Raw genomic sequence first — 16,405 nt, forward strand, 5'->3', positions numbered from 1 at the left:
GTTGAGTCCTGACAGCAACTAGTGATCATGTGGGGAAGAACATGTAGACAGAAAGCCAGCCTGGGAGGAATGCTGAGACAAGAGGACAGAAAGAGCCTGGTTCCTGGAAGGCCCACCAGCCTGTGACCCCTGAACTTCTCATGTTAGAAAAATAGACCTCCTGTGAGGTTGCCATGTTGGGAACTCCACCCCCATTCCTATCGCCAGAATTACCAAGGTGAGCCAAATATTCGTGGAGAGCAAGAAGCAGGCTGCAAGAGGGTGGGCTTTTCAGCAGGCAATCTTTCCTTTACTCCAACATGATGAATTTTTCCCCCTTGCCTGTTCCCTGTGCAGAGCCTTCCTCCTCTCGTCCACAAATGAATGGCATTCCTTATTAATATAATAATCACGGTGTTGCCTATTGAACTAGATTTTTTTAAAACATCAGCCCATTTCTATGACTACAATTGTGGCAATAGGTGGTAAGCAACTATTTTTATAGGCTTTGAAACCAGCTGTTTACCAATAAACTGTACCAGTAATGGCTCTTTCTGGATGGGCTCATGGTTGACTTTACATGAAAATTTTAATGGCTAAACAATATTCTCCCCCTCTAAGGCTGAACCTGAGTAAAGAACAGTGTGCAGGGCTGTATCAACCTGTGCCCACAAACACAAATCTCCTTTTTCCCGTTTTTCAACAAAAAAGGGGTTGCTCAAACAGGTGGTTTTCCCTTGTGGTGATGACATAGGTAAAGGTGAAATGCTGGAAACGGAATCCAAGTAACAGTCCAACAGAGAGCTCAGCAGTGTGCATGGTTTGGTTCCTTGGATGGAGAGGCTTGCTTTTCACTTCCTCCAGTTTGGATCCCGCCCTGTTTCTGTATCTTCTTGAGAATGTTCAAAAAAAAAAAAAAAAAGAGCACATTGATCTTACTGCAAGCCGTCTTTGGTGTCTATTGTTTCCTTCTTTGTAGCAGGTCACGGGACTGGGTCCTCCCAACTTCTCTATTGTTTGCTGAGTCACTTGGCTTCTAAGTTGTTGCCCAGCCTGCTGTGGAAACCGCGCAGACCTCCTCGAGTGGCCCTGCACTCCCCGCCGGCCATCAGCTAGGTCTAAACCCCGCCTAGCCCAGGAGTATCCCGCCCCGTCGGATCCGAGGAGCTTCTAGCAGTCGACTTGAAGGAGCAGAGCAAGGGACACCTCCGACGAGTCTGCAGTCTCTCCGACGCTGGCAGCCTGCACTTACTTGCCCAGCACTGCGCACCCCCGGCGGCGTCCGCGCCTGAGCGACATGGAGAGCCCCCTCGGGGTGTGACTCGTCCCACCTCCCGGGCAGCTCTCAGGGCACACAGCGCGTGACACCTCGCTTGCGCCTGCCTCCGGAGGTGGGTGCCACCTCGCACGGGCTCCTGGCTGTAGTGAACGCAGGTCCACCGACAGCCTCCAGGACCTCCCGGATGCTGCAACCGGCCCGCCTCTCCGAGAGCGAAGAACAGGAGACCCGGGGCCGAGTCAGCCCTCACGGAGCGCGCCGGGAGCCGGAAGGGGACTCTGCATTGGGATCCCTCTCCTTTTGTGTGTGGGTCTCACTGCGCTCCTGCTCTTAGACCCTAGTCCTCCCAGGTACAGGTCGGGAAAGGGGGGTGCATCTCTCCTCCCGACGACTCGCCATGAGCAGTAACTCCACTGACAAGTGCGCCGATCAACTTGTGCTCGGGTCAAACGCAAGCCCAGCCATCAGCTCGGTGATGTTCTCAGCTGGGGTGCTGGGGAACCTCATCGCGCTCGCGCTGCTGGCGCGCCGCTGGCGGGGAGACTCCCGGCACGGCGCAGGACGCTGGAACCCCATCTCCTTGTTCCTCGTGCTGGTGACAGAGCTGGTGTTCACCGATCTGCTTGGGACCTGCTTCATCAGCCCAGTGGTGCTGGTTTCATACGCGCGGAATCAGACCCTAAAGGCACTGGGTGCGTGCCACTATTTCGCCTTCACCATGACCTTCTTCAGCCTGGCCACGATGCTCATGCTTTTTGCCATGGCCTTGGAACGCTACTTATCCATCGGGCACCCCTACTTTTACCAGCGCCACATCACACGCCGCGCGGGCCTGACGGTGCTGCCCGCCATCTATGCGGTTTCCCTGCTCTTCTGCTCCCTGCCTCTGCTGGGCTATGGAGAGTACGTCCAGTACTGCCCCGGGACGTGGTGCTTCATCAAGTCAGAGCACACGGGGTACCTGAAGCTTTACGCCTCCCTGCTGCTGATCCTCATCGCGGCGGTACTTGTCTGCAACCTCAGTGTCATTTTCAACCTCATCCGCATGCACCGACGCAGCAGGAGGACCCGCTGCGGACCCTCAGTGGGCAGCGGTCACAGTGGCTTTGGGAGCCGCAGAAGAGGGGAGAGGGTGTCCATGACAGAGGAGACAGACCACCTCATTCTCCTGGCTGTTATGTCCATCACCTTCGCAGTCTGCTCCTTGCCTTTCACAGTAAGTCACTCACTTATTTTCCATAGGCCCCCTCTGTACTAGCTCCCCCTACTCTCTCCTCTGACCGCCCCCTGTCCAGGGGCACAAACTTTGGCAAATTGTAAAAATATATCTAAATTTGTAAAGGCATCTCTCTGCTAGTGTTTCTTATACAGTAATACAGTCCCTCAGAAAGGGAGTCTAGCCCACCACCTAGCTAGCCCAACCTATGGGTCCTAGACTCCCTGTAGACCCACTAACTGGGGTTGGTACCTGAGGATGAGGCAGCCCCTTCCACCTTTGGATGGTTGTCATTATTACTACCTGACTTCCCAGAGCTACATTTTGCCTTTGGTAGACACAGACACAGACACAGACAGACAGATAGACACACACACACACACACACACACACAACTGGGGCTAGGTCTCCATGCTTTGCCTTTTATTTCTCCTAGGGCAAAATGTTGTACCCAGCCCATGGCATTCCAACTGCCACTGAGAACGGTCCCAGGTGAGAGAGGTCCTCTTGCAGAAATTCAGAGCATTCATTATTTGTCCTACAAGTTCAGTGAGCATCTAGTTTATAAATTTCCCAATGCATATTAGGGAGTGTAATTCCTTTTGGTCATGATAATTCATGATAATAATTGGGGGGAGGTGATTACTTGGAAGAACTCCTTGGTAATAAGCCTTTGAGATCCATCTACAGAAGGCATTTGTACCCTCTTATACAGAGTCCTCCTGGTGTTACTGTCCAAAATGTGTACAGGTGCACTTCAGCTTACAGTTGTGTACTCTATGGGCACAGAACCTCATGCAGGAATGGCTGGTCCATTTCAGGGATGTTGAGGATTTGCTGTGACCCAGCAGGACAGAGGCTGCCTGGGGGACTGAAGGACAGGCCCCAGGTTCTGTGATGGGTGCCATCCTGGCTTGGGGCAACCTCAGCAATTAGGTCCATAGTGCTTTGAGTTCAAGCCTCCTAGTGTGCAACATGAATAGTAGAGCCTGGGATGTATCTGAGCTGGCCTATTAGAGAGAGCTGGGAACTAGGAGGTTTGGCCACTTCCTTGTCTTCACAGGAACAGAGTAAACAGATAGCCACACCCACCTGCCACAGTCTTAAAGAAGAGGAGATAGTGCCTGCCATTAGCAGGTCAATCTGTAGAGTGGGAGGGTCACTTTATACTACTTCCCACCTCTATCACTGCTGATTATCTTCATACATTCATCCCCAGGGTCTGAAAAAGACACAGGATTCTAAAAGCCCAAATTGGAAAGGGCTACCACCACCTCTCACCTAATTAACTACCTTACTACCCTCTTAGTTATGTTCTCTTCACCGCTCTGTCCTCACACTTCTACCCCATTCAAATCACCAGTACAGAAAGTGATTTGAATCAGTAAGTTACATTTTTCTAGAAAGGAGGTAAAATGTGTAAAAGGTGCCCTCTTGTAAGATGAAGTAGAGCTGTGGGCAGCTTCATCTCCTACTCCACCCTGGGCAGGGAGTTTGTTCAATATTAATGTTATAAGGTAGAAACCCAAATGACTCCTACATGTTGTTTTGTTTAACTGGTAGGCTCTTTCAATTACATTAGGCACAAAATCATCTTTTGGGGGGTGACTACTGGAATGCCGAACATGTATCTATGAGAGAAAGTATTTCAAATCCCAAAAAACAACTTAGAATTCAACCATTTCTGAATTGGGGAATGCTTTTCTTGGACTGTTGGGAAATAGCCTGTCAGGTCTTGAAGTTTTATCTATCATTTGTGAAAGTTTTACCTATTATTTGTTAACTGTTGATGTCCCCCACTTATCTACTTAAATCGCCTATAAATGGGCTCAGAAGTGAGCACACACTTGTAAAAAATGATTGTTACACTTTTTCTTAAGGCTCTTAGAGGAGGAGAGCTGGAGAAAAAGGTCTCCCTTTTGGTCTTGATTGACCCACTGCATAAATTGTTTTTAAAATGAAAGGCAATAATTTTCAACAGTTTTTAAGTAAATCTGTCTTTTAACAAGAGAATGCCAATGTTGTCTTATGTTAAGTTTCATTCATATACATTCATATATGCATTCATATATGTCTATATATAGGTATATAGATATAGATATCTCCTTCATTTAACATTAACCCTAAAGATGCTCCAGAGTCACCAATTGGAAGAGCTAACAGCTAGAAGTCTATAAGTCTGGTTAGAAAGCGTGGTGGGGCAGGACATTTGCTTTGAAGCAATTTTATTTAGCTTGCCTGTTAATGCCTTAGGGAGGGTCAGGTGAAGATTATAGCTTCCCAAACTACTCCTTGGCATTGATTCTATTAGTAGATATTAATCTCAGTTTACTTCTGCATGTATGTGTGGCAAAGGCTCCCAAAGAGCAGGAGAAAAACATAGTGTGAACAAAATCCAAAAGCAGCCGAACTTACTTCTTGCCTCAGACTTAATGTCACATTGTTCACATGAACTATGGAGAATGTGTACCTTAAAGATATTTGAATCAGACCTTAAAAGGGAAGTATCAAGCCATCTCTTAATAAGGAAATTTACATTAAATTTACATTACCCTTAGCTAATTTTATTTTGTCTTAGTATCTTTTATTTACATTGCACTTTAAACCTTATGAAATGTTATACTTCCCAATTAAGTTATTTGTTGGAGGGCTTATCTGACAATGCTAAACTCACGGTTCATACATTCTATTTTAAATGCTTGGCATGTTATTAGGGCAGGGGATTCTCTTTCTCCCCACATTTCTTTATTCTACTTTGTCCATGCTAAAATTGTGCTCTGAAATGGCCTACGCCAATCTTCCACCCAAGGCAAGAATCATTTCCACACATGCTAAGTGGGGACACTCTTAGACAAGGTAAAGGTTTATGGTTACCTTCAGAAATGCTCCTGTTTTTCTAACAGAACATATGTAATCCAATAGAAATACAGCGTGAGACACATATGCAAGGCACACATGCAATTTTAAATTCTCTAGTAGCCACATGGCTAAAAATAGTTGAAAATAATTTTAATCAACATATTTTATTTAACCCAACACATCCAAAATATTATCAATTATCCTAAGCTGTGAGCAGGTTGGAATTACTGCTTTTTTTAAGAATGCCAATCTAGGTTGTTCAAAGTTTGAAAAGTAAAGTGAAACTACTAAAATGTAAAATGTCCAGCACCTTGTAATGAAGTCAAATTCAACCTCAAACACCTTTATTATCAACGTCAAAATGGCTAACATTTTTGAGTGCTAACTGTCACATATATTAACTCATTATCTTCATAACAACCTGTAAAATAAATATTATTATTCCCATTTTACAGATAAGGCAAATAACTTAACCTGGGTCCCACAACTAGTGAGGGTTAGAGCCAGGATTGAAAGCAGACAGTTTATAATTAAGCACAGAGAACCATATTTTGACCACATACACCTGGGAGAAAGTATTCATTTCAGGGTGACAGATTGACCCAAGATTTCATCAGAGAATTGTGAAAATGTTATAAATATCTGGACCACCTTGCCTCTTAATTCCAATTTGTTAACATTAAATAGCAAAGACCTCCTTCTTCATGTCAGATCAAGGGGCCTGAGCCAGGGCTAAGTGTGCATTTCCTTTTTTCTTCTTTACAGACCTATGATTTAAAAGACCGAGACAGAGATTTAAGGAGATTCACTAATATAAATGCTAGTCTACATTAAGAAATAATCAGATTACCTCTCATGTCAAATCTTCCATTGGGACACAAAAAAACATTTCTTAAGAATGAAAATAAGCATCTTGTGTTTTAGAAATGACATTATTTTGGTTATCCAATATGAAATCATGCACGGGACCAACAACATATCCCAAACTGTTTATGCACTAACAGGATATTGTATAAATTAATAAATTCCTCCTTATGATAATCAGCTGTTGTCATCATTTCACAGAGATAAATAGAAACTTACTTTCTTCCTGAAATGGAACAGAACACAGGAAATATATTAGATCTCCATTCTTGTCTCAGATACTGTTTGTGTTTAATGTCCAACCCACATCAAGCCACTTTCTCACTACTTTACTAATAATAGTGGATTATTTCTGGTCATTTTAAACTGTTTTCCACATGCTATCAGGATAAAGTACTTATGCATTTTATTTAGTTCTAAAATTTCAAGAGTGAACCATTGACTCATTCCGAAAATGTCCTAATCTTTAGAAATTCCTTAGGGCTATAATTTCTAGGTAAATCTGATTAGTGGAAATAGGATCTTTGCAATACAGAAAAAATTCAAGTAAACAATATTGGGGTTTCCTGTTCATTCCTGATACTCTATGTAAAACATAATATAAATGGGAATTATAAAACTATATGAAATGGGGCTACCCTAGTGGCACAGGCGGTTGAGCACAATGCTGTGAAGCTGTCCACAGCCTCTGCAGTGCAGGTTCAATCCTGGCTGACTGGGGAGATACCCACATGGTGCAGCAGACCTCTCCTATCTCACCCACTGCTCCCCTCAGCAGTGTATTTCAGTCAGTCTACCTGTTCTGTTTCCCACTCTGTCTCTGGTGAATCCTCTTACCCCCACACACATATGGCCTGTACCCTGGTTCTTGTATAAATAAATCTTTAAAAAAAATATATGAAACTGGCTAAATAGATATATATGGTTTATCACAATTCTACTGGGGATGAAATAGAAGTCCAGAAAATCTGTGCATGACCACAGTGAACTTTGCCTGGTGGTATTTTAAGTTAATATCCTTGAACTACTAGAAGGCCCTTTATCATCCATGTATCATCAAAGATGTGTTTAGATTGCTGAAATAACTTGAATACACATTACCTTTTAAGAGAAAGTTCCTCTGAATGAGTGTTTTCGCTTGACACCTTTTGCCATTTGATATTTTGAAATGGTTATTGGATAAAGATTGTGGATGCATAATTACACTGAGTTTTAAAAATTTAGACAGAAAAACCACAGTCTTTTTTCCCCAAAGAAAAGATGTGTATATATGACTACACCCTTGGTCAAGTTGATCATCACTGCCCTTTCAGATGAATAAGTCCAGGGCCTCCTACCTTAAGGAAAAACGGCTTAGGGTTATATTTCTTTTCTATTTCTTCTTCTTTCTTTTTTTTTTTTTTGGCAAGTCAGAAACTCATCATAATAATAAGTTAGGGAAGAAATAACCATGGAGACTATTGATCTCCGCATTTCAGGAAGGCATTCAATAAATCTGTTTCCAGCTAAAGGCTTAAGATCCTGTTGATGGGCAACTTGGTCTTTTTGGTTTCCATCATGTCTCTAGTTTTCTACTTTCAAGTTCTGAGCACCACTCCCCATTCTTATCTTGGGCTCTGACCCATTGTGCCTCAGTGTGTATCACCAAGTCATATCAAGCTTCTTTTTTCTGGGAATAATTTACTACCCAAAATTGCCTCCTCTAATGGAAAACTAGACTGAGGACTTCTGCAGTTGGGACATATGTGTGATCAGAAAAGCCAAGGAGAGGAAAAGTACACTTGGAAAAAGTTGAAACTTCCTCTAGAACTAGGCTTTTTTTTTTTTTTTTAAGATTTATTTATTTATTTATACAAGCACTGGGTACAGTCAGAAGCATGGGAGGGTAAGAGGATTCACCAGAGCCAGAGCGGGGAATAGAACAAGCAGAACAACGAAATACACTGCTGAGGGAAGCAGCGGGTGCAGCAGTAGAGTGTGCACCATGTGGGACCCTTGGGGATCTAACCAGCGCTGCAGAGGCTGCGGGCAGCTTTGCAGTCCAGCGCTCAACCGCTGAACCACCAGGGGAGGCCCTAGAACAAGGCTTTTAGCCTGCACTCCAAGGGTGGAACCTGGATCACTTCAAAATCATTTCTAAAATCTGTGTTAATTTACAAAATTTTGGGAAGGTAGTTCCTATTGTGCATCATTTTCTCAAAAGGTTAAGAACCTCTGAGCTAGAGCCACTCCATGCTCTAGTCTTTCCTTGTGAAGGAAAACAGTCTCTTATTCCCTCCACTACCAAGTCCCTGAGATTTCATTAACACATCATATATGCAGTGGGCCTCCCCTGGTGGCGCAGCGGTTGAGCGCTGGGCTGCGAGGCTGCCCGCAGCCTCTGCAGTGCCGGCCGCTGAGGGTCCCACAAAAAAATAAATAAATAAATAAATAAATAAATAAATAAATAAATAAAACATCATATATGTAGAAATTAACCATCCCTACTAAAAGTCTTTTTTTTTTTTAAAAGAATGGATATACAAAGCCTATAGCTTTGTCTTTCACAAGGCAGATAAACATATGACAAGTCTGTGATTTAGCTGTGGAAAATGTGTGCAGTCAGAGTAATGAATTTCATGTGAGACTTTATGTTATAGGCTTTTTATATAAATGACAGTAGAGTATAGACAGGCTGAAAGGCACATTTGGGCTCCACTGCTTGAATGTGATTCCATGACCTCCCCACACACCTTAGGAGTGACTTGGGGCATGGTAAACTATTATCTTGTAAGCTTTTGGTTTCTCCTTACTAATAATAATACTTTGCAGTTTTATTTGAAAATTAAACAGAATAATACTTGTAAATTGCTTAACAACATACCTAGCACACATAAGTATTCTGTAATTATTAGATACTATTGTCATAGGATACAATTTCCAAAGGAAAAATCAAATTGTATATTAATGGCCAGAAACTAACTGAATTCGGGAAGCTCAGTCATTTGTTTAATTGGCCAGTCTAAGTGGGTGTTTCATTTTTAATAATGATAAATAATTTTAAACTATTTCAGGTGTTGGGTAAGTTTCTAAAGCAGTGGTTCTCACCTTGGCCACACATTAGAATCCCCTGAGAGGCTTTTTAAAACCTGATACCTAAGTGGGCCTCCCCGGTGGTGCAGCAGTTGAGCGCTGGGTTGTGAAGCTGCCCGCGGCCTCTGCGCCGCCGGTTCAATCCCCGGCTGCTCCCCGGCCACCGGAGGAGGGTCCCACATGGCGCGCAGACCTTTCCTGCCGCCCACTGCTCCCCTCAGCAGTGTACTTCAGTCCTTCTGCCTGCTCTGCTCCCTGCTCTGGCTCTGGTGAATTCTCTCACCCTCCCATGCTTCTGACTGTACCCAGTGCATGTATAAACAAAACAAACAAACAAACAAACAAATATATAAAAACATGCCTCTATAAAAAATAAAAATAAAAAAAAATAAAAAAATAAAACCTGATACCTAAGTTATAGTCCAGATTCAGTTAATCAGTCTCCGAGGGAGCAAGTCATCAGAGGTTTTTTAATGTTCCTTGAGTAATTTCATCAAGAAACCAGATAGAACTCTCATTCTGAACTTATTACATTAGTTGCATTAAAGTTTACCATGACAGTGCCAAGATGAAGTTTTCCATGGGAGGCTGCTAGGATTCTGTAGAAAACAGATATAAAAGAACACTATTATTTCTCCTAAATTATGATTTCTCCTATGGGAGAAAATCATCATGTTACCTCAATAAAGAAGAAAAAAATACAGAACACTAATTTTCATCTTGCCACCTTTGAAGTATCATAACACAGCTTTATGTTTTCTTAAAATAACACTGTAAAGAGAACTTGCCCTAAAGAATGAAAACTTACTTGACTCAGTTAGATTAGCACTTGCTCAAACCCAGTATCCACAAGATTTAAAATGGTTAACTTAAAGCAAAAATATAAGCACCAAAAGCAAATAAATGGGAAGGTAGGAGAAGATGAAACACAGCCGAAGAACTTCAAGGATTGCTGAAATATGTTTCTTTTCCAAGTATAAAGAAGAAATTGCCTTCTACAGAATGTTGGTCACCTCCTAAAATGTGTTTCTAAAAAAAAAAAAAAAAAAAAAAAAACCAGTGTAGTGGATGAAGAGGAAACAAGTAGCGCAGAATTGCATCATGCCCTAAAGTCATTTTTCACTTCTCATTGTTCACATGGGAAAGAGATCAGGAACTATGGCTTGGGTCATTCTCCACTGAAAATCTGATTCATCTTTATGTGTGAAGCTGCTGCCTCTCTACGTGCCTATCCTGGCTAGCCAATTTGGTATTATCATGTTCCTTGGTGAACTAGATCACGAACTCATCTACAGACTTTTTACAACAGAAAGCTTAGTTGTGTTGGGGTGAGGGGTGACTAGTATATTTTAATCTATCCTTAGGTACACTATTACCCTGATATTCTAAACGCTGAAACCTCTACTTGAACATACCATAAAGGTATGTATGTCTCACCCAAAATAGTTACACTAAACAGTAAATTCCTGCTCCATTTCATTTCCCCACCCAACTTTCTCTTTCTCTCTATAATTGGGGGAATCCACCATCTATTCTTCTTTTTGCTTATTCATCTGCCAAGTCCTTTTCTTCATTCCCTATGCCAAGATTCTCATTCATGAACAGCCATGACTGCCAACCCTTCCTGCTGTTTTCTTAATATAAGCAACTCAAGGTGACTGCTATTCTCCCTCCCTGCAATTTGCTTTTGTATAATCCAGTTGTATGCCAGTGGGGAGAGTACCAGAGGAAAATGTGATCAACTATTCCTTCATCAGGGGAAGGAGAGAGGAGGGAAGAGGGACTAGTTCCCTAACTCATGGGCTACCATGGTAAGAAAGTCTCTGGAGCAACCTAAAGAACTGATTTTAAATGACTATGTATGCATTTGTTTTCCTCTTTTCTGTAAGCTATGTAGTGTTTGATCTTTATCAAGCATGGACTGTTCCATTTCTTTCAATCTGACCCAAAAGTTGTGTTGTTCACTAAATCTCTAAACAGCAAGATTAGAGTTGGTAGACTAGCTTGAAAACACTTTCCAACTTGTAAAAATGTGTCAGCTTTCCATTGTTTAGGACAATGTTCTGAAGACCTTTGCTCTAATATAGATGACCTGGACATAGCACACAGCCAGCACAGCACTGGTGTCAAGAGAGCAGGAATTGTCCTCAGTTGGCCACCACTCAGCCCTGGGGACTTGGGCAAGTCAGTCAACTGCATCTCATGTCTGCACTGATAAAATGGAGGTAACAACTAACATTGTGAAGTGCTTATTAAGTTTGAAGTAGCTTACATGCTATTTCCTATCATCTTACTACTTCCTATCATCTTCCCAACAACCCAGTGACAAAGATATTATTATTATTGCCCATTTTGAAAATCTAGAAACTGTGGCACAAAGAGGCTACTGTGTTTCTGTGGTCCCAAAGCATTGTACAGAGCCAGGAATCGAACCAGGCACTCCATGGCAAGAATTCACCTTCTCATTAGTGACATTCTGCTGCATGTTCTCCATCCTGAACCGTGACGACTAAACCAGATTAAGAATTTGGAAGTAAATGTAACATGTTATGAACTTTCCCCAAGTTCCTCTTCTCATGGAGACAAAGCTTAATGTTTCAGAGTTTTTATAAGGACTAGGAATAGAAGTGGGTTTAATCCAGTGCAAGTCATGATACATGTATATTAGGTTATTGATAAATGGGAACTACAAATAGTATCATTTTTGTTATTAATATTTTTTAAGTAATTCTGTTCTAGGTGCCAAGAAAGCTTATTCATTTCTGTCCAACCCCAATGGCAGGACCAGCCTCTTGCTCCTGGCATCAATTGTAATCCCAAGAAAACACGAAACATATTTCACTTTCAAATCTCAAGAAATAGCCTATAATAAAACTTGTCACAATGTAAAACTAACATCATTTTCCTATTTTGTTTCTTACAGATATTTGCATATATGGATCAACAGCAGAAAGAGTTGGCAGTTGATGCCACCTCGTGGGACCTTCCAGCTCTTAGATTTTTATCAATTAACTCAATAATTGACCCTTGGGTCTTTGCCATCCTCAGGCCTTCTGTGCTAAGACTGATCCGTTCTGTCCTCTGTTGTCGGATTTCATTAAGAACACAAGACGCAACCCGAGCTTCCTCTTCTACACAGTCAAATGCCAAAACACAACTGACCTCTGTGGACAGTAGTTAAGAAGCGCTTAGTAAGTAAGCATCTGGAAAAGCTTTCTGAAATGGTTCCTTGAAGAAATGGAAAAAGTTAATTTATAAACAAAATGAAGCTATTCTAATAAAACAGAGTCAACAAATGTTCGCACACTGGATTAGGCTGCAGACTGATATTGCATTCTTGGAAGGTATCAGAAAGATCTATAAAACCTACCCATAAAACCTATCTATAAAACCTCAATGAGTGAGGTACATGGCCTTTAGAGGAACAACCAACTAACTGCACTTAAGATGGGGTTGTCTTTTGATTTAAGCTTTCCTGTTGAATGAGAAAGCATGCTTTATTATTTGTTTAAAGCTCTAAATAGTTACTATGTTTCTATTTTGATCTTCCATGATACTACCACTATAAACACACATTGTACAGTCAGATCAGATAAAACTTCGTATGTTTTCTCTAAGAAGTCCACATGTGGCTCTGACAAGCCTGGTGTCTTGTGATTGCTTAATAAACCTTATTTGGACAATGAGGTTGAAAATCTTAGGCAGTTGTACTGTGATGTTTATGTATGTGGGAGTACTCTCTCGTCACCATACTGTTACTCTTAGAAGAGTGAGCTCAGTCTGTTGACGTCAGTCAGCTAGTCCCCAGAAGCTATGCATCAAAGCGGGAGGTCACTTATTTTATAATCTCCATTGGGCTAGTAGTAATCAAGAAGACTTTAGAAATTTTCCTCTCAACAAGATATAAAGAAAGGTTATTAAGAGAGTTAATTCTGACTAAGTACTCTTTACTCTGTTTCCAAGGGAAGATAAGTGATTATATCCAAAGCCAAAAATTAGGATTAAAATCTGAAAAACCTGGGCAATTCCTCAGATACACTGGAACTCTTATATGCTGATGTTGTGATCATGACTAACATACTTTGTAAGATAACTGTGTTGTAACAAAATTCCTCTGTCTATATTTTATCTAGGAAATATGGTTTGACTCATATAAGAAGTCATGTAATGTGAGTCATATCTTAATATATTTCTAGACTTAAATATTTGGCATGTTCTAAACAAAGTATCAAAATATTTCAGTAAATTTACATTGTTTAATCATAACTTAGTCAATTGTGATTCAACTGAATTGCTATAAACTATAAAACAAAATTTTGAAAATGGAATAGAATTTGATGAATTCCCCCAACAATATTTTATAATGTGCGTAGATGTATCTTTTAAGTGAGATAAAAGTAGACATGTTCTTTTTTATTTGGCAGGTTTTTAAAACATGAATACCTTGTAAATCGGAGTTTAAAATATTCAATACAGTATTTGGTGTTAAAGAATTTTTTTTCTTTAGCTTTTATCCTCATAGCATGATCTTTACAACAGTAGAACTACTTTTTTTTGCAGTATTATTACAGAACAACTCTGTTTTTAAGAAAGGGAGGGAGGCTGTTTTTAAGCTTCATTGAGTTGCTTATGCAAAACCACTTCCTACAAGTAGTTATCAAACTAGATGATCATTTTGAGTAATTCCAAACCAATGGAAGCATCAAGGTATTTCAATACAATCTATGTAAAATCAGCCCTTATCTTAAAAGGAATAAATAAATGGTTTTCTTTTATATTAATTTTTTTAAAAAAAGAATAGGTAAAGTTTACCCTACTAAACTCTGGGCTTATAAATAAATATTCCTTATCACCAAGTATTCCAAAGTTAATACAGTGTTCTAATTGGGACTACATAGGCCGCTGGATAATTCCCAAACATAAAATTCTGAAGTTATTTTGAATCTGGAAGACTGATTTCTTTTATTAAATGACCTTTTTTCCCCTTCAAATGAAAATGTTAACTTCAATCCTTTATCTTACCTCACTCAGCCCCAAAATTCTGGAATGATGTCTCAGAACTTAAAAATAATTAGGCAAAATATCACTAGTAGGTAAAACATGATTCACTCTGAGGGTCTAAATTTAAATGAAGGGGACTCCCTGGTGGCACAAGGGGTTAAGACACAACCTATGAAGCTGTCCCACCCTCTGTAGCATGGGTTTGATTTCCGGCCAGCCAGGGAGCAACCCACCTGGCTTGCCCACTGCTCTCCTCAGCAGTGTACTTCAGTCAAATCTGCCTGTTCTGTTCCCCACTCTGTCTCTGTTGAATCCTCTTTCCACCCCTCCCCTCATGCCTCTAGCCTGTACCCTAGCTCTTGTATGCATAAATAAATAAATCTTTTTAAAAAAGCAAATTTAATACCGGATGGTCTCACTCATAGCAGGAATCTAGAAAACTTAAATAAGGGACCAGGAAAAAGAATAACTATAAGAAAGAAAATATCAAAATCAACAAACAACTATGAATAAGAGACACTCTTTGGGGGGTGGGGGGTGGGGAGGGGAGGGATTGGGGTCAAAATAAGGGGATTGCAATTGTATGGGGAATATAAAAATAAAATTTATTAAAAAAAAATAAAGTCAAGGATAATAACAAAAAAAAAGCAAATTTAAATGAGGGAATTTAATCCATTTCTTTAAGAACTGGTAGTAGCTTTTTTAGAGCTTTGGTTCTTGTACTGTATTGAGTGAATAAATCCTATTTTATTTATATAGAGAGAAAATATTACATAGATTTATATGTATTCTCTTTCTAAAAATCCCATCACATTCAGTGTACCTTTTAAGTTTACTGACTCATTTTCAAATTAAGTAAAAACACCAAATTTAGCCTGGTATATTGGAGAACTGAATTGTAATGAAAGAAAACCCTAATTTTATTTTTTGCCTCTGATAGTTGATGGAATGTAAAGAGAGAAACTATAGTAGATACTCAGCCCAGAATGCCAGCCCTAACTTTAGGTGTCAAGAAATGGCTGGGCCAAAGCAGTCTGCTCTGAGCTGAACTGTTTCCTGGATGGTTCTCTGTGGCCCTCAGTCATCATTCCAAAGAGAGATCTTGGGATTTCTGATATACTAAGGGGCCTTGAATCTCCAAAGATCTGCTGGGACCCTGAATTTGCTCCCAAAGATCTGAATCTCAAAATGGCGCTAGACACAATGTCAACACCAAGTTTCCATGCTGAGGCTGCAGCCCTGAGCAGCAGGGGGGACTGATTCAATCTGCATCACTCCTTTCTCAATGTAATTTAGTTAAATTTTTGGTGCCCCTGCTAGTTTATGTCATTGCACCCTGGACTAATTAAATAATGCTAATGAAACATCAGCTCTGACTTGAGCCAATCAAAAAACAGCACATTTAGGTTACCCGCTTGATAACTTTGAAAAGCAGGGGAAAACAATTAGCTTACCCTTAAGCAAAAGTTTATTTCACATAGCCAAAGATAATAGTTTTCTGAATTTGGGAAGAGCCCCTACTTGAGCCATTCACTGATAGAGAATCAATTCTCTCTACAAATGAATGATTTATTTATGTGGACTTACAATGCCTACTCTTGCAGTTGGAGTTGCAAGCTTGAATATTTTTTATGGCTATCTTCTGCCTTCATCAAACACTTTTAACTTCAATGAATTTCCTCTGTGCACTTATAACATACCTCCCATCACTTAAAAGCATTATTTTTGCTTTTTTTTAATTTACAAAGCATTTTGATTATCTGACATGTATACTATTGAAATAAATATTATTTTAGCATTCACAGAAGCTATTGTTTAATTTATACATGGGACCAAGGTTACATTTTAGACATATTTTATTTCAGAAAGTTACTCTTTTTTCTGGTAGCTTTTGTGATTTTTTTTTATTGTAAGTAAATTTTCTTGAAATATATTTTTTTATTTCCTATAAAACATATGTACTATTAAAGATCAGTTTGAGCATTTTAATGCTGTGATCCCTGTGTTTCATTCTTAAAAATCTGTCAAGAGCAAATATGTCTATAAGGATTCCAGGGGAAAGAGATGGCACTCAAAAGTCTTGACCATTGAAGGAATACTTAAAGAGGGGTGGCCAGGGTGAAGTAAATCCACAA

General features: G+C 40.4%; 1 protein-coding gene across 1 annotated transcript; it reads left to right on the forward strand.

Annotated features, from left to right (window-relative positions):
• Nucleotides 1-1,655: 1,655 nt before the first annotated feature.
• On the forward strand, nt 1,656-12,450 carry PTGER2 (prostaglandin E receptor 2; the record flags this gene model as incomplete). Its single annotated transcript, XM_084240271.1, has 2 exons — nt 1,656-2,474; nt 12,193-12,450. 2 exons carry the CDS (start codon nt 1,656-1,658, stop codon nt 12,448-12,450), a joined length of 1,077 nt encoding a protein of 358 aa, XP_084096397.1.
• Between the last annotated feature and the right edge of the window lie 3,955 nt (nt 12,451-16,405).

The sequence above is a fragment of the Talpa europaea genome, assembly GCF_964194135.1.
Source record: "Talpa europaea genome assembly, chromosome: 8".
Lineage (NCBI taxonomy): Eukaryota > Metazoa > Chordata > Mammalia > Eulipotyphla > Talpidae > Talpa > Talpa europaea.